Source organism: Clarias gariepinus, chromosome 22 (assembly GCF_024256425.1).
Source record: "Clarias gariepinus isolate MV-2021 ecotype Netherlands chromosome 22, CGAR_prim_01v2, whole genome shotgun sequence".
Taxonomy (NCBI): Eukaryota; Metazoa; Chordata; class Actinopteri; order Siluriformes; family Clariidae; genus Clarias; species Clarias gariepinus.
Window position 1 is genome coordinate 21,528,431 of NC_071121.1, and position 24,706 is coordinate 21,553,136.

General features: G+C 40.8%; 1 protein-coding gene across 2 annotated transcripts in view; it reads left to right on the forward strand.

The window, feature by feature from the left end:
- Nucleotides 1-212: 212 nt before the first annotated feature.
- rbms2b (RNA binding motif, single stranded interacting protein 2b) overlaps nt 213-24,706 on the forward strand; it is a 29,208-nt gene continuing 4,714 nt past the window's right edge. Inside the window, exons 1-9 of one of the 2 annotated variants that reach the window (XM_053483349.1) lie at nt 213-412; nt 6,675-6,841; nt 15,156-15,214; nt 17,237-17,328; nt 22,332-22,489; nt 22,623-22,702; nt 22,786-22,895; nt 23,090-23,136; nt 23,681-23,774. In XM_053483349.1, the coding sequence (XP_053339324.1) occupies nt 341-412; nt 6,675-6,841; nt 15,156-15,214; nt 17,237-17,328; nt 22,332-22,489; nt 22,623-22,702; nt 22,786-22,895; nt 23,090-23,136; nt 23,681-23,774 (879 nt within the window). In that variant the 5' untranslated portion in view covers nt 213-340. The remainder of the gene's footprint in view (nt 413-6,674; nt 6,842-15,155; nt 15,215-17,236; nt 17,329-22,331; nt 22,490-22,622; nt 22,703-22,785; nt 22,896-23,089; nt 23,137-23,680; nt 23,775-24,706) is intronic. The other variant, XM_053483350.1, reaches the window with a different exon arrangement.

Here is a 24,706-nt window from a genome sequence, read left to right on the forward strand (position 1 = left end):
ATTGATGCGATCTGGAATCAGGGTGAGCTTTCTTTAAGGAGTGCTTGGTAAAGAGTTGAGTGGAAAGGGTGCAGAATATGTATCAGGAAATATAATATTTTAATCATTATTATATTTATAATAATTATTATCGTTAATTGGTGGGCGCGAGCGTGTATCCTGCGTGTAGGCTGTAACAGGAGAAACAGTTTTCGCGCGGCGGTGGCGCGCGCGCTCGGGGGTTTGGTGTGATCGCGGCGCGCGGCTCCAATCTCTTCCCACACTCGGCGCTGAGTGACGTCACCAGGCTGCCTCGGCTGAGCTCGCGGCTCCGTACGGCGCACACGGTCGGGAGAATAAAATGCTGCTCTCCGCACCGCCAAGGACAGGAACCAGCCCGTACAACGGCTACACGCACCGGACCGGCAAAAAGGTAAGCGCTGGACGGAGCCGCGTGACCGCTCGGTTTGTTTTTTTTTATTATTAATATTATTTTTGCGTGGCTTTTATTCTGAGCAGAATTTCCGCGGCCGCGAGCTGCAGTGTCCTTGAAAGTGGAGCGTACGGGAAAGGAAAGGAAGGTGGTGGTGGTGCTGTGTGTGTCGGGGGGAGCGGTGGGGTGGGTGTGTGTGTGTGGGGGGGTGAGAGAACGAGTGTGTGTATCCCGTACCGGAGAGCGTAAACCGCCTGTGTAGCGGGACAGAGAGGGAGGATGAGGTGCGGGAGCGCTTGGAGGAATTCCGGGTGTTTTTCTCGCGCGAGCTGTCCGGGGAAGTTGAGCTCGCGCGGACTGTGGACGGTGCACGCGGCCGGCGGTTTAAAGGGAGACAGCAAAGCGAAGCGCGTGACATCAAAGCGTGCAATTCATTAGGACGGATTAATGATTTGCGTTTCCGAATAAATGACATTGTATTTGTGTGTGTGTGTGTGTGGCGGGGGTTGTTTGTTCGGGGTGGGGGGTAGATAGTAAATGAGTTTAACCAAGTTTGAGTCATTTGCCCCACCCCTAAATACTCTTAGCATGATGCAAAAATGGCTTGTAATTATTAAGGGTTGGGGGGGGGGGTGTTTCAAAAAGACTCCTGTGTTCCTCTTATTACACCAAAAATGTCCCTAAACACTAAACACTGATTTAACTTGCTTAGTTAGATTTTTATCACTCATAGAATATAGTACATTAAACCTACATTTCGTTTTTCCACTTCAATGGTACTCACAATGATGCACCTTTTTATGCTTGTAGTTAATCTTACTCATGGAAAAGTATAAGGTTTAAAATAATTCAACACATTATACAGAAAACACCGTGTAGTCTAGAGTCCCTGCTTTCCAGTGGACGTAAGTAAACATTCTACACTAAACTACTTTTTTTTTCTGTAATCACGAATAAGGTTTTTGATAAACAAAGCAATTTGTTGCCTAGTACATTTCCAGATGTTACGGATGAACCCCCGAGCAACTGTTTTGGCACTCCGGGACGAAGGAGGCTGCTGCATGCTCAGCGCAGTGCTGAACGCCCTGGCAAGGTCATCATCTTCCCAGCTAAGGACAGCCAAACAACACAGACTCAGTCCCCGAATCCAGACCTGTGGATTACTCAGTTGGCTGAAGCGTATGAGTACAGGCTCAGGGGTTTGGCAGGTTACATTCGACGCCTTGAGTGTGCATGCCTAGGATGAAAAGTTGTGCTTTCATTTCAATGAAAATTTCAATCCAGATCTAAACACTGCTGGATCAACGTGTGCAGATGAAAATTTTAACATTTAAGTTAGCTTTATTAGTGAATAGAGATCGCTGCCAATGGGGTGGTTGTGATGATACAAAAGAAAGGATGTGTATTTTACGGAGCTGGAGGAAGAACGTCTTGTGAATAATTACACTGCATCCTTGTTGCTACCTGATATTGCAGATGCTGGATTACATTAGAGTGCATCAGCTGTGGCTTTAAGAACACTATTCTAACTGTCATCATAACCACAGCATCTGTGCAACTATAACTCTGAGATATGGCACTGTAAACTCAATGTTTGGACAGGAATAGTTTATAGGGAGCAAAAAAAAAAAGGTAAATCTGCTGATGTCTTGATAAACATAAATTTTCTTTTTTTAAATACTTACGCAATCTAAACAAAAGAAGTTAAGAAGTTTATCGAGGGACACATCGGATCACTTTCTGGCAGCGATTTTCTGCTATGTTTGCTAAAAAGCCGAACCAAAAAAAAAAAAAATTAGTTTGACTAAATAATAAAGCTGACTCATCATCTCACACATTAATGATGTTTCCTCTCCAGATTCCTAATGAAGACATCCAACTAAACTCTAACTAAACTGTCATTTCTTTTCTCCAAGACAAGGGATGCATTTTGTTGTTCCAGGCACAGAAAACTAAAGGAGGGGACAAAGAGTACTCTCCCCATGCAGGGCTGATAGAAAGCACCAGCGCAAGTGTGTATAGAGTTGAGTTTTGAAACGAGTCTCTGAGAGAATTTTGGCTCCTTCCTGCACGCTTGGCAGGGATGCAGATCGCTCAGATTAATGACTTGGAATTCCTGGAATTCCCAGCTCGAGCAACGCGCTCACATCTGGAGGTGTCGGCGGCTGCAAAGTCAAAGCTTTTTTATTTTTTCTATTTTTTTTTTTTTTCAGGAAACTTGACAGCTTCATACGTGAATAAGGCACAGGGAGGGGAAGGCTGTCGAAATTGAAGTGCAGAGTAACCCCTCATCTGTAGTTTTTTTTTTTTTTTTACGAGAAAAAAGTGGGAGGAGGGAAGCGGGCACAGAAGGCGCCGAGTGATTTTTCTTCCCTTTTGGTCTTTCTCTGGTGCTTTCAGTTAAACCAATGGCTTTGCATTTTATTCATCAGAGTGATGCGATTTCGAAATTAGGATCAGTTTCGAAATGCAAAACGGTCTGTTTCTGAGGTACTTGAAGGCGCCCAAAATACTAGACTAGAGTTTTATTTTTTTTTGTTTTTCCGTCTTTGCTTCAAACACACCTGATCCCCCTCAAAAGCTAATTAGGAATCACTCAATAAGTTGGATCAGGTGTGTTTTGAAGCAGAGAGGACTTGAAACAGTGCTTTCTTATGGATTCTAATGATATTTGCTTACTTGGTTCCTGTCCACTTTTTAGTGTTGGTCTGTAGTTAAACAGGATTAGATAAGTTATAGACATGTAATACATAGATAAATATAAACAGGCATTTGTATATAACTTTTGGAGGCATAACTAAAATGTCTCTAAAATGTCTTCTCCTTACAACCCAAGCAACACAACCTGCAAAAGATCATCCACATTTAAATGACCACTAGGCCAATCCACATGTTAGAGCCCCCAGGATAAAATATCCAACTTAACTGCAGAAATAAACATGTTTACTTTTGGTCGCCATAGCTAGATTTTCCATTCGTGACAGCTGTACAGAGGTAAATTTTTATGTGACTCATTGGTTAAAATTATATTAAGCCATAACATTATGGATAATTAGGGGCGTGGCTGATTTGAGTAACAATGAGCGACACTGCAGCTGTCAAACCTCTAACTGTATGCTATGCATCACTTTAGCCAACCATCTAAAGGAATGGTCGTATAACTTACCACAAGAAACGTAGAAGTTGACACGGGATGATGTGTAGGGTATTGATGATGCGGTTCAATCAAACGCAAAGTAAAGTTACCGTATTAACAGCCAGACCCATTCGTTCCACCCATTTGACCGTTTATGGATTAACATGGGGTTTAGGTGGAGTCCGCTCCTGCCAAGATGGCGACACCCAGAGCTCCTACAATAGAGCTTCAAAACCATTCTTCAGAAAACCTATGCGTGACATCACAGTGGGTTTGACAAGTTATTTTAATACAGAAGAATATAATGTATGAGACTTCTTTGAGACTTCATAGCCATCTGAGACCTTTTAACCAAACGAACATCTGGGGGAGATTTTGTTTTGGTGTGATGTGTTAGACAGCATCGTCCTCTAGAATTATTCAGATAAATGAAATGGTGTTCATCCCTAAAGTACAGCGTTATAGAGTTTCATTGCATTGAAAGCTTCAAATTGTTGTGGCTGAACACCTTATTAAGATAATTTACGGGGTTTAACTGCCATCAAATGATCTTCAAGTAAACAGCAGTAATGTATAATAAACATATTTGAATTATTTCTGCTCATATGCTACAGATAAAGTTTTTATCCAGGGTCGCTACAGCAGATCATCCCATCTGCACATTTTTTCGCTTTTGGCTAAGGTTTTTATGCCGGATGAATTCACTACTTAGTCCCAGTGTACTACATTTCCCCTGATCATGATTTTGTATTCAGCTTGCCCTGGTGTACCCATCCTGATAAAATACATCTGGTTTTCATAAAGACGCAGTGCACGATTTGCATGATTTTTATTTTTATTTTTTGCATAGTTGATAAAACATTCCCCTTCTCCAGCTGAAGAGTGTACCTCGTGTTCCTGGTGCTTCCAACCCAATAGCAGATATATTATCTGTCCTCTTGACTAGACTTTCATTATCAGACCACATATCTCTGGGATGTGATGATAGAGCCCTCACGTGTGTATGGCGCAGTGAAGGAGAGCCTCCGTGATTGAATTAGGCAGAGACTGAGATGTACCAGCGTGTGCTTTGCTGGTATTGATTTGTCCATGACCGGGTGTTTGCTCTGCAGCTTGTCACGATGAGCAAAGCCTCGCTCAACAGAAACGAGAAGGTTCAAATCGGCAGAGGCGCAGAGGCTCGTGGAACGTGAGAAAAACCCCAGGGCTTGCTGGGAGAATGTCTCTGACATAGATTTGACATTTTAACTATACTTCACCAGTAGTGCCGGTGACGGTGAAAGGAATAACTTTGCTAAAGGCATTCTTGTTAATTAAGTCATTTGTAATGGATAAGAAAACATCAGAACATGACTCAATGTATACACTCTTAAAGAATCCGCATCTGGTGCTTTGTTTCTGCTTATTTGTCATCTATCTGATGGCTTTAGGCGGGAGTCGAGTTGCATCTCACCTTGAGCAGGACGAATGGGTTTGGCAGACGGGGAGCTTTTCAGTCATCAGCTATTCTCACGCTGAAGTGAAGCAAGCAGACCGGAGACTGTCTTAACGAGACAGTGACTTCTCACTGCCCCCCAGCACATGAGAGAGATTAGCGCCGGACGCTAACAAGCTCAGCCCCCAATTAGACAAGCCTCAATGGCCAAGCCTGACCTGAAGAGGAGCGGAATGGGCCAACGAGTGCTGCATGGCACAGACAGCATCTATGTTGAAAGCGTTTCCCTGAATAGGAAAAAGGTCTCTCGAAACGGGAATAAGGCTCTTGAAAGGCTTTCAAAATCCTTTAAACATGATCCCTGCCAATTCCAAAGAGGAGGCTGAGAAACGTTAGATAGGGGTAATGCGAGTGCAGATAAATGTTTTTCTTGGGTGGGAGATGGCAGCTGTGGATATTTCAGCATACTTTCAGAGATCACAGAAATGGAGGAAACATGTCTGGTCCAGGGGAAGTAGGTGTCTGGTACAACCGACAGAGCCATTTTAAATTAGTTGTGGTTCCACCTAAAGCGTAGCACATATCCGAGGTCGTGGGTGTGCGTTTAGAGGAACGCCAAGTACATGTGAAGAACGTGCAAGTTTGAGGCGGATTACACAAAGGAAAAAGATATTTTATAACAGCGGGGTTCAAAATACAACCATTTCCAATAATTGGTGGGAGTGAAATATCTTTAGGTTGGATAATATTTCACGAGCGTGATCCCACCACCTGCGCGAAGACCAGAACTAACCTTACCGTGGGTTTTATGAGATTAGAAAGACCACATCGAGCACTTTTGCAGTCCACTTAGGAAGCTTAACCTTCATGACAGGTAGTCCCTGGAAGCCGCCCGTCCCGAATTTCAAACATCCGCAGCCACACAAGTGCTCTCGGAGCCCGCATTAAACTGGTCCATTGTTCTCTGTCCGTGGTCTGATTTCACAGGCCTTCTAATGAAATCTTCCATCCCTGCCTGCCCCTGTGACTGATGAGGAGTTAATTGGAAAAGTAAGCAGAGCCTTGCAAAGAGGGGGGAAAGTGGGGGCAAGGCCGTTTCCAGCCCTACACAAGAGATCAATCTGTAGTGCTTTGATTATAAAGAGTCTGAGTGATTCCTGCACCTGCACAAGAACTAAAAGCAAAACACTTATCTTGCGGGTTTTTAGACGGTAAGAAGCAGCAAAATTATACACTCGGGATGTATTCATCTTCAGTAAGTGCTTTAACCCAGGTCAGGGTTACAATAGAGCGTCGGTTGGAATATACCCTGATTAAGATGTGTATCATGCACCTATTCACACCTTTGGGTGGTTAAGAGTAGACAGTTTACCCAGTGTTTTTTATTTTTTATTTTTTTGGAGATGGGAAGGAAACCAGAGAACCCGAATTAAACCCACAGGCAGAGCATGCACAGAAAGTTTACGGACAGTAGCCTAACGTCAGGATTAAACTGGGGACCCTGAAACATACCGATGTCTTATTAACTGACACCTTAGGTTTTTATCTTTTTAAATAAATAAATAAATAAATAAATAAATAATCGAACCCCTTCGGCACCTCCAATACCAGAATTCTCCATGTTTCTTGTGAGTAGTTCAATGTTACTGGAGGAACCGCGTCTCAGCTTATTTTCTCCTATTTGTTTTTAGCAGGCGTATGTGTCCTCCACCCAACAGATGGCACCTCCCAGTCCCAACCCCACAACCAGCAGTAACGGGAGCAGCAGCGGAGGGGACCAGCTGAGCAAAACCAACCTCTATATCCGCGGCCTCCACCCAGGGACCACAGACCAAGACCTGGTTAAACTCTGTCAGCCGTGAGTGTAACATGCACATGTACAGTGAAGGGTAGGCTTATGGAATATAACTGAATATGAATCAATTATTCAAAATAAACAGATCATATGATCAAAGAAGATACAAGACAGATATGAATATATGGTGTACGGTTTTTTGTGGGACAAGAAAAAATACCTGGGTTTAAAACAGAAAACAAATGCAGATGTACATATTTGGAGCATTAAACAAAAACAGTGGGGAAATTTAAAACTGAAATAGTCGCAAAAGGATTTCTGTTAGAGTTAATCAATGCAATCGATTATTTGCGTGTACAGAAAAATATAGAGCAAGAATAAAGGAACTAAATGTCATTGGCAAGGTGGGTATTTAGATTTACATACAATATTTGGATCAGACTGAGTTGAGAGAGACATTTTTAGAGATTTCGAATGACACTTCAAATGTTTACCTTATGTAACATATGCCAGTAAAAAGAAATATACGTCTCGCGCCTTTCAAGAAATACTCCTAATCCCTTGCAGGTATGCTCCAACGTTTATTTTACATGCATGTATGCTTTAAGCATGATTTGTCTCTCTTACTGTTTTTCTTCTCATTTTACTTTCGTTACGGTGAACCCGGTAAACTCGTATCGCTTATCTTTAGCTTAGATGACCCCACTGTGGAATGAAACCCTGCAGCAGGCTGTAACTTGTGGTAAAGTCAACAGGGGTTTGGGTTTCAAACAAAGCTCTTTCTAGTTGGCAGCACTAAGCCTTTACAACAAGTAGGCATGATTGCGCTTCCCCTGAACCTCCCTCCTTCCCTTCCTCCCTTCCTAAGCCTCACTTCCTTTTACGGCTAGAAAAAAAAAACGAAGGAGGGGTCTCGACTCTTCCAACCAAGGAGCTCCGAAGCATTTCTCCTTATCCGAGCCATACATTGTTTCTATAGGACACCCTTGATTTTTGGAAAAACAAGTAAAAATTGCTTTACTCTATGGAAAATACTCTCTTACTGAGGCTTAAAACTTCAGCTTCACCTCTGAGAATGGGTTTTTCCTTAACTGTTGTGCTCCATCCAGGCCTTTTTTTTTTTTTTGAAGGGAAATTTGCTGTGGGAGAAAAAGGAGGGTCAAAAGTTAAAATGGTAATTTTTGGTAGAGATGAAGGAAGGCAGACAGAACAAGAGAAAGAGAGAGAGAGGCCCTCTTACTTTAACTGTAACAGTCTGGATGAAACATGGTTGATGTGGCCGCCCAGCCCTACAGGAAACTGCAAGCCCAAGGGGAAAGAGAAAGACAAACAAGGGTAACAACTGGGAGGGAGAGAGGAGGGAAACAGAGAGCAGGAGAAAGAAGGGGATGAGATTGAGAGAGAGTGGCAGGAAAAGAGAGAGGTAAGGGGAAGGTGACCGGGAATGAGAGTTAGAGTAGGAGAGTGAGAGATGCACTTTATGTGTCAGGTGTTCCCAAGGCTAATGGTGGCAGCTGGTAAAGAAGACGTTTGCAAGGGTAATGACTCTTAGAAATAGCCGAGCAGTGCTCACCGGCGTATTCATATTCCGCATCATGTTTATGCAAAGATCTCAAACCTGAAAAAGCAAAGCTAACCTTTTAACCCTTAATGATTAGGTTTTATTTGTTACACTGATTGAGCAGAACCTCAAACAATCCTGGCTCACAGTGTCTTCTCCCTGTCCAAATGATATGATGTTGATCCCCCAATGATAGACATGTGAGTAAAGAAATATTTCATCATCAATCAACACAATGTGTGCTCGTGCTTGTATAAACAGGAAGGCACCCGGTTGGCTCTGATGTGACATCACACTGCTGCCACTGTTCCGCTCCTCTTTTTAATCACACACATTTCATTTACATTTCCCGATCATCGCTACTTTGTTTGTTATTTGTGCTCTATCAGCATGCATAATCCTGTTCTGAGCATTATATGTGGTTAGGATGTTGAACACAAGGTCATGAGTCCAAATCCTATCACTGCCAAAGTCTCTCTGGATAGGGGTGTCCACCGAATGCCAGAAATCTAGGTGTAAACATAGTAGTGGTCACACTGTGAGATTGTAATCCAAACGTTTTAACGCACAATGCCACTGCTGGTAAGTCATAACACCCTGAAGCTGAATCATAAAATAGATCTGATCCAGTCCACATCCATCCATCTTCTTTATACACTGCTCAGCCAAAAAAAGAAAAGTCACACGTTGGACTGCTGAGATAAGCTTATAAAACTTTTTTTTTTTTTTTTCGGTCCAGAGTCGCATTAATTTCTCTCCAAGATCTTGTATTGATGATGGGAGAGTCGAAGTGCTGCGTAAAGTCTTCTTCAGCACATCGCAAAGATTCTTAGTGGGGTTTAGGATTGGATACTGTCCCAAGGACCATGCGTGAAAAGGATGTCTCATGCCCCCTGAACCACTCTGTCTTTCATGAGTCTGATGAATCCTGGCATCATAACATCAGGGAAGAAAAACTTACTTTAACTATTTAACATAACCGTAAGTTCTATTGTAAGTGATTTCTAATTACGATTATTAAATATTGCAGAAGAATAATTTGATGTTTCTGAAGCACATCAACATGTTTTGTGTCTTCAGACAGAGTGTGTCTTCATGCATGGTTGTTTAAGAAATGGTAAGCTGCATCTGTTAAGGTTAAATAACGTGTTACCAGCTGAAAACATATTAATCACTACAGTAATTGTCCATTGCAAGCTTCTTAACTATTTGCTTAGTTACATCCAGGTGGTGGTGTTTTTGGCTTGTGTGCAGAGTGTCTAGTTAATATTAACATAGTTGGCTTCTGATAGTACAGCAGGAGTATTTCTGGCCTGTTTTCGATGAGGACCAGGGATCGATTCTCAGACAGAGAACCCCTGTCACGATGGTGCACAAGTCACAGCACTCTCAGTAATGGGCCCAAGCCAGGATAAAATCAGGGAGGGGTGCATCAGGAAAGGCATCCGGTGTAAAAAGTAGTGCCAAATTAAATACGCAGGTCGGATGATTCACTCTGGTGACCCTTTCCTGACTTGTATATGCCCATACTTGTCATCTTTGCTATGCTTTTAAAAGGACATATTAAAAAAAAAACTTAAGCTGGATATCTTTAAGCTCTTTAAAAGATTTTTGTGCTCACTGGCAAATTTCCATTTGCAATTAAAGCTCTGTGTACTAATCACTAATTCCTAATTAAGCCAGCTCTGCATACTGTGTCAGAGTGCCTGGTTGATTTTGGCCACATACACACTTACGCACACACACACACACACTCACACATACACACGAGTCCTCAATGGCTTTAAATAAAGGCTGCACATTGAAGCTATAGTTCTCCAAGCCAAGTGCTCTACAAAGTCAGAAAGGCATTAGTTAGTCCATCAGGCATGTAATTGCTCCAGAGTGATTATCCTATCTTATGTTTGCCTGAAATCAGTTAATACCTTTCTGAAACAGGCTAATGCTATACTAGCTAGCAAGGCTATACTGTGCGGCAATTTGTTAAGGTGCGGTAGCTGACGTTAGAAGTATGTATGAAATACCATAACAGTTTTGGAATGTGCTTTGTTTAAAAATACATATCAAGAGTACATATAATTGTCCTGAAAAACTATTTAGTTTGGGTAAACCAGTGACCACTGCAGGCTCAGATTCCAGTCATTGGCTGACATGAGCAGAACCCAAAGTAGCCTACGACCGTTGTATACCGTGCACCGGGGGGTATTCAGCATGTTATGCTTTCTGAGATGCTTTTCTGTTTATCTTGGTTTTAAACAGTGTTTATTTGAGTTACCATAGCCTTTCTGGTTGTCTGTCCTTTTTTCTTTTACTTCTCTTCTTTACAGGGTGTTTCTGTCTGCAGATCTTTTTTTTTTTCTTCTTTTGCGCACCATCCTCTCTTAACTCTGGGGACTGCTGAGTGTGAATTCCCAAGAGATCAGCAGTTTCTGAAAACAAACTGTCTGGCACCAACAACCGTGCAACAGCCTGAAGTTCTTCTTACACATAGGATATATAACATCGCTGGCTTTCTTCAGTCTGGTAAACTGACAGGTTTCTGTCATTCAGGCATACATCACTTTTGCATCAGTGTTCTTTAGGGCTTCGCCCAGACATAGACAGGGACATCCAGAGTATGTGCCATGACAAATCCCAGACGGTATGATTGGTTACGAGAGTTCAGTCTTAATAAGATCTTCACTGAGAGTGAAATGTAAGCCAATCCTAAAACATGAATGCGGGGCTAAAACAGCAGTGTCCCTTTAGTGCATTATAGTTTCTCTAGCACTGTGTTGTAAATATTTATTTATTGAATATTTATTTATTTATTTATTATTAAATCTTACCGTTAGTGTAAAACCCTTTAACGAGTATCATTTAATCTTATTTTGGACAAAAAGATTGTTCGTTCATTGTCAGTCCTACGTTAGTACAAGTACATGTTAACCTTATGAATACCTAGTTGTTAATGTGTTGCGCATAGTTTAGATTTGTACCATATTGAAAGTAATCGGTCTATAAGGCTGCGTTCACGCTGCTGGTCGACGTGGGCCAAATCTGATGTTTTTCTCATATATGACTCATATCTGATCTGATTTTGTCATGCCAGTGTGAACAGCCCAAACCACATAGAATCAAATCTTTTCATTTCTGATGTAGGGCGCTCCCATATGTGGCCATAAATCACCTTTATTATTTATTTATCGTACCATCCACGTGCCATCGGACAATAAAAGTAAAATATTTGTATGCCGGAAAAGACAGCAGCATATTATATAAGCAACCACTTTTCAGACTAAATCAAGATGAAAGGTGCTGGGTTTTGCATGCAAAAAAGAAGCAGTTGCAACAGGGTAACAACGTAAAAATAATGTGGCGCTTCAGATTGAGCTTCGTGTGTAAACAAACAAAATTACGCACAGGTGCGGAGCGCACAGGTTTATTTACTCACTCAGTCATCGTCTATAAGCCTTTATTCTGTATTTAGGGTCGCAGGGACCTGGAGCCTATCCTAGGAGGCTTAGGGCACGAGGCAGGGTACACCCTGGACAGGGTGCCAATCCATCGCAGGGCATACACACATGGGCAATTTGGGAACGCCAATAAACATAATGGCAAGAACATGCAAACTCCATGCACACAGAGACAGGAATCGAGCCTAGCCGGGAATCGAACCCAGGCCCTGGAGGTGCAAGGCGACGGTGTTAACCACTACACCACTGTGCCGGCCAGGTTTATTTAATTCGGAACAATTTTTTTCCCATTGCAATCTAAACTGTTATATGAAGCGCCTGATCTTTGTCTGCATGGATTTCATTGTTAATTTGCGTACAGTTCTTTCTACTAATATGATTTCATTTACATTTAATAGAACCATAAACATATTTCTCTCAAAGATTATGTTGGATAAGATAAAAAAAAAGAAGGAAAAACAAATGTAATTTTCCCTCACAATGAATGTCAGGCTATGATCGAGTTGCCGTCTACTTACAGCATGTGCCATTGTGATATGGTCATAATGAGTTCAGATTGTAATCAGATCCTTGATGTCAAAATGTCTGTGATGCGAATGAGTCATAGTGAAACCTTTGTACTTTAGAGGAGTACCAAGGTTGAACCTTTTTTTTTCCTATAAAAGACGAATCCCAAACTCTCAGATGTATAAATCTCTCATTTCGGTTTCATTATATTGTCTTGTATATTGTTTAATATTGTAAAATTATACTGTAAATGCTAGGTGTGATGTTACTTGGAGCGGAGGGGCATTAGGACCCAGTGGGCTGTTAGCACTGTGGTGCAGGGCAGACAAGGAGAACTCTCAGGTTACACTGCAAGCACATGCCAGGGGAAAGGAGGCCTCTCTCTTTCCCTTTTCTCTCCCTCTCTCCAGCTCATCCTCCTTTTACCCTTTCTTTCTCAGCCTCCCTGGAGATCTCCTCTCCTGCATCCAATCAACACACCCATATGCAGCGTGGGCCATATATCTTTTATATCTCTGCACTCCCAAGATATGCAAAACAGGTCTGTGTGGACAATAGCGTCCATTATTGAGAGCATGGTTCCTCTATGTTGAGGTGACCCCTCATAAATGGTTCATGCAAACAATGCAAATGACGACAGGAAACAGTGGAAGAAGAAAAAAAAAACCACACACACATACACAAATAGCATTCTTTATGGACAAGGAATATCAATGCCAAGGCAACAGATGACAGCAGGGTGCTCTTGGCATTTCTTATTAACTAAACGTCTAACTTATACGGTTTCTGAGTTTATTTCTTTATGTTATTTGTAAATCATTTGGATAAATCACTGTTTAAAATAAATGAATAAATCCATGTCACGAGACATGCATAAAGTGTGCATACTAGCTGGGTTTCTTCCAGTATAAACATTCGGTGCATTTAAGACAGAGGCTACCTCATACTGGTGCACTTATAGCTTTGTACTATTTATTATTCCAGTGTACAAGAGAGGAAGAACTCCTCAATATGCTGAACGAATGTCTGAATAAATGAACCATTCCTGTAGCAATAATTCAAATAAATTATCCAGCGCAAAGCAATTTACCAGTCATGATTATATAGGAAAGTTCATTATCAGAGATCCTCCGAATGCTCACCTATTTCCTCACACACTTTTCTTTCTGAACAGCATTGCAAATATAACCGATTTACATAGAGACTACTTAAACACGTTTCTTATGCGTCTGGAACAGCAAAAGGCTCCAAAAACCTTTTTTTTTTTATTTATTTTTTTATTTAATTGGATAAAGGTGATTGATATTGGCCTGTAGTTTGACAGTTGACAAAGGTCATGGTCAAGCGTCTAAAATCAGTGTTTTGATAAGTACTGATTTATGAACATAGCCAGTGCCAAGACAGGCATCTAATTGTTTAAGGTGAAAGTACAGTCACACACACTGCACTGCATAACATCCATTTAGGCATAACGTCTGTGTTCTTATAGGGTTATAAATGAATTCAGAAATCCTGATCGAAGAACGTGATGACGCAGACATATAGCAGACAGCGGGTGTAGTGAAAGCAGCGGCTTCGACACATGCATCTCATGTCTCTTATATGCAACTAACTGCACTGCCATGTGGATGATTATAGAGTATATAGTGCATTACAATATTGGAAGCCCTTTTCATTAAAACGTTTTGATGATTATGGCTTACAGCTCATCAATATCAAATGAATTTATCAAAAAGATGGAGAAAAAGAATTAACCAAACATACATTCTAAAAAATTCTGTTTATTTATGCATTTAATACTCGGTCAGAGACCAGGTTGCTTTGACAGCTCGTCTTGACATGTATTGATTATAAAATATATGAGATTCACTTTTTGATGTAAATTCCCGAAAAGAAAAGAAAACAAATTGCTTTACTCTATTCAAATCTTTCATGCACTGTATATAATCTGTAATATGGTCATATGTACTGTATGTCCTGATAATCATATAAAACCTAGTTTTCTTGCCTATGTATAAACAGTATTATTATTTCAATGTGAACTTTCCATAGACTGAAAATTTTCTGTCTAACACAAAATGTTTTTTTTTTTTTTTGGTCATGGTTAAAAAAAATCTTCTAGTCTTTGGTATTTAAGCTTCAGTGGGTGTCTTGTTCCTAGTTAATTTACATGACCAGGATCTGGATTGTTCTGTCCAGGGTTGTTTCCCTTTTGTTCGGAGTCCCGGGGGCATGCTTGCTTTCCATTCTTTTTTATTTTCAAGCATGACATGCAGTGTTGACTCTAATCCATCTGTCATTTCCTTGAGTTATATGGGGTAAGAGAGGGTGAACCAATCAAGGTTGACTTGACATTACATCGTTTGAACGTCACAGAATCATGTATTTTCTTTATGCTGCGTAATGTGCTGTTGTAGTTTCAGTGATTTTAAGTGTTATACAGTCATTTCCATGAACACATTTATCTAAAGTAACTGGATATACTTTAGGAAGTTAAGAGATAAGATAACTTCTATGCTTCCATTACCCTAGAGGCTAACACACCACCTATCACAAGCAGACAACCTCAGCCCCTCATTAACCTTAGTTTGTTGTCCTGAAGGAGGCCGTTTCAAAGCCACCTCTTGATCTGCTCCAGCACTTAGCTCTGCCCTGACATTAACACTCAGGGTAAAAGACTTTGCCTCTAATTTAAACTTCTCAGCCAGATTATTCATGAACAAGCTATGTGGCAGATGAAAGGTGTAATGCGAAACACTGATTACCTCAAGCAATAATAAAAGGGTAAGAGAAAGGAAATGTGGAAAGATGTGTGTTTAAAAACAAGTTTGTCTGTGTGTTTTGTGCCCAAAAGGTATGGCAAGATTGTGTCAACCAAGGCCATCCTGGACAAGACCACTAACAAGTGCAAAGGTAGGATGTGTTCTCAATTTGATGTTTGCATGCGAGTCGGCCTCAAAGCCTTGTTTCCTCGGTGGCAAGTGTGTGTGTGTGTGTCTGTGTGTCATGATGTAACAGCACTGAGATTGCTGTTGATTAATTCCACATCTGTTGACCTGAATCATTACTGTGTGTGTGTGTGTGTGTGTGTGTGTGTGTGTGTGTGTTCTGTTCATGTGGTACAGGTAGCCAGATTGAGCTGATAGCAGAAAGCAGGAAACAGTTGTAGCTTAACCTATTGACTTCAACCAGATGCTGCTAAAAAACATCAGTTAGAAATCCTTTGGTGCACGTTCAGTAGTTGAGCTTGTATTATGCAGATCTAGTACTTGTCAAAGCTTACATACACTCAACAGCCTCTTCATTAGGTGCACCTTGCTAGTACTGGTTTGAACCTGGTTTACCTTTAAAACTGCCTTTATTCTTCATGGCCTAAGATTCAACAAGGTGCTGGAAACATTCCTCAGATATTTTGGTCCATATTGACATGAGAGCATGGATGCAGTGAGAGAGGACATGAAGTTAGTTGGTGTGAGAGAAGAGGATGCAGAGGATAGGGTTAGATGGAGGCAAAGGATTCGCTGTGGTGACCCCTGAAAGGGAACAGCCGAAAGACAAAGAAGATTGACATGAGAGCATCACGCAGTTGCTGCAGATTTGTTGGTTGTACATTCAATTCAATTTTATTTATATAGCACTTTTAACAATAGTCATTGTCTCAGAGGAGCTTTACAAAATGAAAAGAAAATTTAGGGAAGTGTGTATGAGTGAGTAAAAATATGTTTAGACAATAATGAGATTGTGAGGTCGTCCCTGATGAGCAAGCCGCTGCGACCGTGGCAAGGAAAAAGTTTCTGAGATGGCAAGAGGAAGAAACCTTGAGAGGAACCAGACTCAACAGCGGACCCATTCTCATTTGGGTGAAACGGATAACAGGAATTATATAACAACGTCATGTGTGTTAAGCTGCTGGAAGTTCAATATAACATAAGTTGTCCAAGTTGTCCAGTTCAGTTGTCCAGAGTCCAGTTCAGCACAAGGATGAGTCTGAAGGTGCAGAGGACAAAGTGGGGTCTGGATCACTGGAAGCTCAGGAGCAGCATGTGGAGATCGAAACCCTCATTAGAGCAGAATCCAGCTGGAGATGGTCCTTCTCTGGATGCCTCAAGATCTTCGCAGGGTTGGCCTCTGCCTACTGGAGCTGGCACAATCTGCAGATGCCTCTGGATGGGTAGAGAAAGTAAGAGGGTGGAAAAGAATTAGCGTAGATGCCGTTAAGGATAGTAGCACCACTAGATAGGAGTGTGCATTTAGATATACTAGAATATGAGGTTATGTGATAAATTATGTGTATGCCAGATTAAAGAGATGTGTCTTGAGTCTACTTTTATTTCAAAGCTTACAAGCTAAATATGAGAACACTCTACCCCCTTTTTTACATTTTGATATTCTGGGAACTACCAGAAACCAGATCATTTTAGCTTTGTGATATGGCGTATTATCCTGCTGGACATAAAGGGATGGAGATGGTCAGTAACAATGCTCTATGGCATTTACATGAGTCTTAATTGGTACTAAAGTCTCTCAAGAAAATATCCCCCACACCATACCACCACCACCACCACCACAAACCTGAACGACTGATACAATGCAGGATTGTAAATCGTCCGATTTTGGTGAGCCCATGCAAATCATATGACAGGAACTGTTTGCTTTTTTTAAGATCATTTTCTGTAAATCCTAGAGCTGGTTGTGAATATATCACAGTAAATCACAGTTTTGGAAACATACAGACCAGCTGTCTGGCACCAAGAAACACGCCACGTTCAAAATCACTTAAATCACATTACTTCCCTTTTCTGATGCTTTGAATTACAGCACATTGTCTTGTCCATGTCTACATGCCTAAATGCATCTATCCATATGTGTGCACTTCTAATCAGATATCTAACCCTGTTTGTGTTTGTGTGTGTGTGTGTGTGTGTGTGTGTGTAGGCTATGGTTTTGTTGATTTTGACAGTCCCGCATCTGCACAGAAAGCTGTTACAGCACTGAAGGCCACTGGAGTTCAGGCTCAGATGGCAAAGGTAAGGGGAAACTAATCTGAAAATGTCTGCAGTGCCCATGTTAAAGAAATCCTGCTTTCTACTCATTGCATCTGTGGAATAGGTCATTATTAGAGAAATGTTTTTTTTGTTTTTCTTCTTAAAACTTATCTGTCACTCATAGGATGGAGACGTATGTGTGTTCCCACAGTCTCTCACAGGGACCGTCATATCAAGTAGTCAAAAGTGTGCTGTATGCGAAATGTATCGAATATTCAATTTAGGCAAAGATAAGTCGAGAAATACCTTATCTCCCTGATCCAAAAACCTTGAAAAGGTTTTAATCCTAAACATTGTTTACATGCATCCTAAAGCACTTTAATGATCACTTTTCAGGCTGGTTATTCCAATTGTGATAGAAAAGCATGTATTTTTTTCACCATAAATAAAACCTTGATGTTGGTGAAGTTATTCTCAGGGGTAGCATAGAAATCCTGGTGTAAATCTCTTTCTTACTACATCACGGAATCCTCATTTAAATATAGTGAAACCTCTGATTGCGAGTAACGCGGTTTGCGAGTGTTAAGCAAGACAAAGCAAGAGCAAAGATTTTTAATAAATTTTGACCTGGAAAACAAACAAGTCTTGGTTTACGAGTACCGAGTATCATGTATCATGCAGATGCTCCTTGTTTTGACCCCAAGCGTCACGTCTGGCGCTGCGGAATTGTGGGTAATCGTCTCCCCTGCTCAGTCTTTGTACGCGTCTCTTATTGGTATAATCAACATCCGTGCACGCGTGTACTGTTTAATATAACATATATTATTTCTTATGGAAACTGGCTTTGATTCACAAGTGTTTTGAAATACAAGCCTGCTTCTATAACAAATTATGCTTGTAATCCAAGGTTCCACTGTATTGTGAACTTAGTACTTTAACTTTTTTCCCCCAGAGGCTATCCTTGTAAACAAACTCGTGGGCCATACCTCAGCAACCAGACACGATACACTAATTAGCCAAGTCAAGTCAAGTAGGCAACCTCATACAGTACTGTTCAGTACACTGTGAAACGAAACAGCATTTCTCCAGGATCAAGGTTCTGATTTGGTTTGTCTTAGCTAGTCAGCTGTCCAACATTATTAACATAAATGAAGAGAACTAACTAGCTAACTAGGCCACCTAATTAGCTGAGTAGCTAAGACAAATCAAACTGACAGCATAAATTGACAAAACTATTTAAGTACCATACAAAGACAACAAAAAAGACCACGTAAAGTGCAAACAAGAGCAGCATCTTGACAACATGACACAAAGCACAATACTGTGATAGTGAGTCGGGGTATTGCAAGTAAATGATGTAAAAATTGCAGCAGAGACAGTGAAGAGTACTTGTGCAAGTCACAGCTAGTGATATAAGTATTGTGCAAAAAAATCAGGTTGGTGTGTGAAATTTTTAACTTAATCCAAGTGAAGGTGGTATAGTGGGTAGCAGTGGTGCCAGGGTTGGTCAAGTTTCTCAAGTTGGTCAAGTTTGGTCATTTTTCCCTGCTTGCTTGATGGGTTTCCTCTGAGTACTCTGTTTCTCTTTGAAGTTGAGTTCAAGTGTTGCTGATTGGTGTTTCCACATTTCCCTGTAGGTTGACAGAGGTTTGGGTCCTCATCAGTATAACTTCCCCTTAAAGCAAGGCTGTTAAATCTTCTCCAGAAAGAGCCGGCGTTTGAGCAGGTTTTCATTCCAACCAAGAAAAAGCCACACCTGATTGTGAGCTATTGAAAGCTGATTAAGCTGGTATAATCAGGTGTGGCTTCTGCTTGTTTGGAATGACAACCTACACACACACACACACTAGACCTTTCTGTAAAAGATGTCATGACTGCTTAACAAGTACAAGAAAAAAAGTATTCCTTTAATGACAGTTCTCCATTTAAGGATGAAACTTTAGCTCAGTCTTAAACCAAGCTGTCTAGAACAGTAATAAGCATGAAGTTTTCTTTACCTAAAATAGTATGAAGCAGGATTATCTTTGGAGAAATAAAGGAATAAGAGGTAATGAGTGTTCTGTTATAGGGCTGCTATTTAGCCTGTGGCCTGTGAGACAGCGTGTGTGTGTGTGTGTGTGTGTGTGAGGGTGTCAGGCCGTGAAAATAGTGTCGTCAACTCCATTAAGCCCGAGCATGTTCAGCACTGAACTTACTCAGAATAAACAAGGAGTGCCAGAGGGTCCTGTTTCCGCACTAAGAGCCTGACTCTTACTCTATTACCCCTCTCTTATTCGCTTTCTCTCCATCTCTCTCTCCTTCTCTCTTTCCAACGCCACTCCTATCTCTCTCACTCTGTCTCTCTACTTTCTATCTTTCCATCATGTTTGTCTCTATTAATGTCCCATCCTTATGTTGATGCCGATTTTGAATATGTTTTTATAAGATTTAGGCTGTGGGTGAAGTTGATGTCACACAAGTTTGGAGGTGTAGCCTTTCCTCTCACATAATAATAAAGTGGCGTTTCTTATTACCTTCCACTCCAGACTTAATTACAACCATTTTAGAGTCTCTTAGCACCCTGACCTATTTAGGAATGTAAGAAGTGTGTGGTAACTGCCTCAAGCTTCAGAGCACCTCCCTTTTTCTTCCATAAGAAAAAAGCAAATAATCTCAAAATACGGTGCGAAAAAATCTCCTTCAGCACAGGTCACTGCAGTTACGCATCCATTATTCATGACATGGAGATGAAGCAGTAATGCATTTACAGCTTTTTAATTTCATCTCTACACCGGCGTAATTAATATGCAAAGCGGCGTCAGGGTGAACTGCAGGTCCGCCATATCCCAGCTGTCTTTACAATTCTTGGAGATAGTTTTGGGGGTAAGTGACACCGGGTGCAGCTGAGACGTTGGCTAACAAGTTGCACTTAAGCCGCATGATGGAGAGAGAGAAAGGTGTGCGAACATCCTCCTCGGTGAAAAGCCACCTCCTGTTGCAGCGGAATATGAAAAAGAAAAAAAAAAAAACTAATTGGCTGAGGGCATGCATAAGCATGCATTCTCTGGATGTATTTGCGCTCAGGTGAGGGTGCATATCATGCTATGTGCTGTCATGTTACAGGGCCAATTAGGATGTGCATATGGTAATAAGTTGACAACCCGAACATCTCCAAGCCGGTTTTCTTGGCATCTTTTATCTAGATGTAAGCTGAAGATGTAAGTCAATGAATAATTGTCTGGACTTGGTACTGACTGCCATGCCAGTGGAATACATATTCAAAGACACACACATACACACATTATAGCCGCTTTTCTTGTAATATTGAAGTCTAAAGATAGTAGTGCTGTTACGCTATTAACTCTGCCTCAAACCCATCTCAAACCCATCCTTCTTGCTCTTTTTATTCACTGTGGATCAAATTACATCTTATATTCCACCGAAACGTCCTTTACTCTCATATATCACACTTAGCTCATGCTCCTATAGCATCGTTAACCCAACCTCACATTCTTCATCATGCACTTTAATTCATTCTATACACTTTCATTCAACCCAATCTCAAACTTCCTTCATCTGCTATCTCTTACACGCGGCTCACGCTCTTCCTTCACCCATCATATTATATTCATACCGAACTCTTTTATCATTCATCATTCAGCTCAAGAACTCAAACTTTTTCTTCACGTCGTCCACTTCTTCATCCATCGATTTCTTACATACAGCTCAAACCCCTTCTTCATCCATCCATTTCTTATATTCAACTCACACTTTTCTTCCATCCAGCGTCCGATATTCATCCTGAACTCATCTTTCATTTGTCATCCAGCTCAAGAACTCAAACTCTTTCTTCACGTCATCTACTTATACAAAACTGAACCTTTTCATTCATCCGACGATTACATTCATAAAACTTTTTCTTCATTCACAGTGCTTTTATATTGAGCCCATACTCTTCCTTCATCTCTCATTCTCTTCCATACAAATCAAACCCTTAGTTCACTTTTTATGTGCTTATACATACAGCTCAAACTCTTCCTTCATCAATCACTTTTTTATATTCAACTTATACTCTTCCTCCATCTCTCATTCTTTTACATACAACTCATACTTCTACAAACTTAATTCTTTTGATTGTGTAAAGCTGCTTTGTGAAAATGTAAATCGTTAAAAGCACTATACAAATAAAATTTAATTGAATTGAATACTTATTCTTCATTCTTTATCCTCTCATACTCAACTCCAACTCTTCTTCCTTGTATTCATCTCACACTCTTCCATCATCTTTCATCCTCCAACATCCAACTCTTACTAAATATGTCACTCTTTAATACCTCAAAACCTTCATCTGTCCTTCTTTTATATTCAACTCAGTTTTCATCTATCATACTTTATTACTCTACTCACCTTTTTCAACACCTGCCATCCTCATGTTCAACTCAAGCTCTTCTTTTTTGCTCCTATAGCATAGTACTCTCAAACTTTTCTATTAAACTCTGTAGTAAAGGGCCTCCGAGTGGCGCAGTGATGAAGTGCTCGCCCTATCATTCGGAGATCGCGAGTTTGATTCTTGGGTGATGGTGTAACCTCTTGCAGCTGATTGGTCGAGCTCTTTCTGGGGGAAGGGATGAGAGGTAGTTAGTGCTCCCACATTAATGACGGCTCTACACCAACCAGGGACGCCTGCGAGCTCACGCAAGCGGAAGGAGCGGATCGCGCTGTCCTCCGAGTGTGTTACGCCGCCCCCAACGGTGCGTGAGCGAGCAGTTCGGTAAGATGCGGTCGGCTGGTGTCACATGATTCGGAGGAAACGCGTGACAGTCTTCGGCCCACCCGGCTGAGTGGTAGTAGAAGCCTTAATGTGGAGTGCCCCTAGTGACAGGGAGGAATTGGACATGACTAAATTAGGGAGGAATTCAGGGGAAAATCCCCAAAAAACTTTGTATTTTTGTACTTTTGTTTCATACTAAACTTTCCCTTTGTGTTTTCACAACAGTTAATGGAAACTCAAATTCTTGTCGTATTACAAAATGCTTACAGATCTAATATTCAGTCTCTTTCTGTAGCAACAGGAGCAGGATCCTACCAACCTCTATATCTCCAACTTGCCCCTGTCCATGGATGAACAGGAGCTGGAGAGCATGCTGAAGCCCTTCAGTCAGGTCATCTCCACACGCATTCTCCGTGATGCCAACGGTGCCAGTAGAGGAGTCGGCTTCGCCAGGTAAATTCAGCCTGCCTTTTTCAAGACACACACACACACACACCACACACACACACAAAAAGATATAATTCAAGCCTATGTGTTCTGTGTTGTGCTTTGATGGTATAAACATAATGAGTAAAATCCTTAACAGGATGGAATCGACAGAAAAATGCGAGGCTGTTATTCAGCATTTCAATGGGAAATACATCAAGACACCACCTGGAGTGGCAGGTAAATGATGATTTCAGTGTATTTTTGAGCCTGTTTAATAGATATTTGTCAGTTGTTTAATTCAGTTTTTTTTTTTTGTTCAGTGCCTACAGAACCTCTGCTGTGCAAGTTTGCCGATGGAGGACAGAGGAAACGTCAGAGTCAGGGGAAATATCTTCTAAATGGTCGGCCGTGGACGAGAGATGGGGATACGGTGAGAAATTATAATAATTAAAAATAAAATACTGTATAATATTTGTTTCTTGCACCAAACATTTGTCTTGTTTATTCATCCCCAGTCATGTCTTTTTTATTCATTAAATTTATAAGATTGTTTGGGCAATAACCAAAAACTGTTGATTAGTTTTCTATAACTGGAGTTCTTACACTCGGTTCTCTTCACCGCAGGGTGGAATGATGCTGACCTATGACCCGACCCCGACCCTACAGAATGGGTGAGTTATTTATTTTGTGCTTTTTTAGCCAGATATACAGTGCTGTGCAAAAGTCTCGACTCTGCGTCAGTCGTTTCACCATAATAAATTAAATTGAATGATGTAGATTAAAGAAACAGGCACAATATTTTACTGCAAAGAGCCTGAATATACAACTTTAAACTTGTTTGTTTACAACAACCTCAGCAGCAGCCTCATTTCCCCTCTTGACTGTTCCAATCATGCGCTAAATTAGATGTCTTATATACTTGAATGATTCACAATAAGGGACAAAAACCTGCCAAAAAATGGGAGGCAAAAAAAGAAGTCTTTCAGGAAGAGAAGCCTGGAGAAACTATTCCTCAAGACTACATGAAAAAATACTTCATCCAGCTCTTTGGAGGCGAAATATAAAGAGAAGAGGGTTGGCTCAAGCCTTCTGCGCAGTACTGTACTAACACTAACACTGCATCCTCTGCTAGATAATGGAGAATCATTTATCACCAGTACAGCTAGAGCTGTTAAAGTGGCATGTTTGTATTTGTGTGCGTGTCTCCCCCTGCAGGTTCTTCTCCTCTCCCTACTGCATTGCTCCCAACAGAATGATCACACAAACCTCCGTCTCTCCCTACATGCATTCCCCTGTTTCAACATACCAGGTCAGGGCTGTTTTCATGCCTCACAGTAGTTTTTTTTTTTTTCCTACTTAAAATCTTGTTATTTCTTGCAGCCCTGTCTGTCTGTGTGCCAACACAAAGTCCATATAAAGTTAATAAGAGTACGGAGGTGTTCAGTCACAGTGTTTGAAATGTCAACTATAGAAGGTCAGGGAAACTTTTTTTTTTTTTTTAAACCACATTTTTATTCAGTTTTGTCAAGGTTTTTTTGGAGGATTTTTAGATTTTCTTAGATCCATCTTTAATTCACATATTCTGTAGGGTTCCACAGTGATGCTTAAAGGTATTTTTTTTCCCAGTGTGCATGACCTAAGAGCCATTATTATTTTACTCTTGATTTCTAAAATTAATATTTTATAGTAAATTATTATTTTAAAGTTTCCAACATGAGGACTAATTCTAGGTCTAGTGCACCTAGAGCTGCGTATACGTTTAAAAATGTATTATTATTATTTTTCCAAATATATTTTAGCTCGTTTCATAAGGCTTTGGGCGACAATTGTGCAGGTTCACCTTTAAAGTGTTTCTTTTCTCAAGTGCTTTCAGTGCTGTCATGTTTATTTATTAATACAAGCGGCGTTCAAGTCAAACTGGGACGTGTGATGAATGAAACAGATTTGTAGAAGACATGAGATAAAAGTTTACAGAAATGTAATTGTGCAAATATTTAAAGAAGGCAGTACGTCTGTGAATGATGATCCCAGCTGAGGTGGCTCAGAGCCCACTGCAGTCATTCTCATAGGGTTATAATTGTGGTGCTAACCGCTACGCTAACATGCTGCCACTCTCATAACTGTGTTCTGTTATTTCGCGCAATTAAAAGGCCCGGTTTGACTCAAACACCCTTGTAATTAGGGATTTAAGCCTCCCTAAAAAACAAACAAACCAAAAAAAAACACGAAGCATATATATAC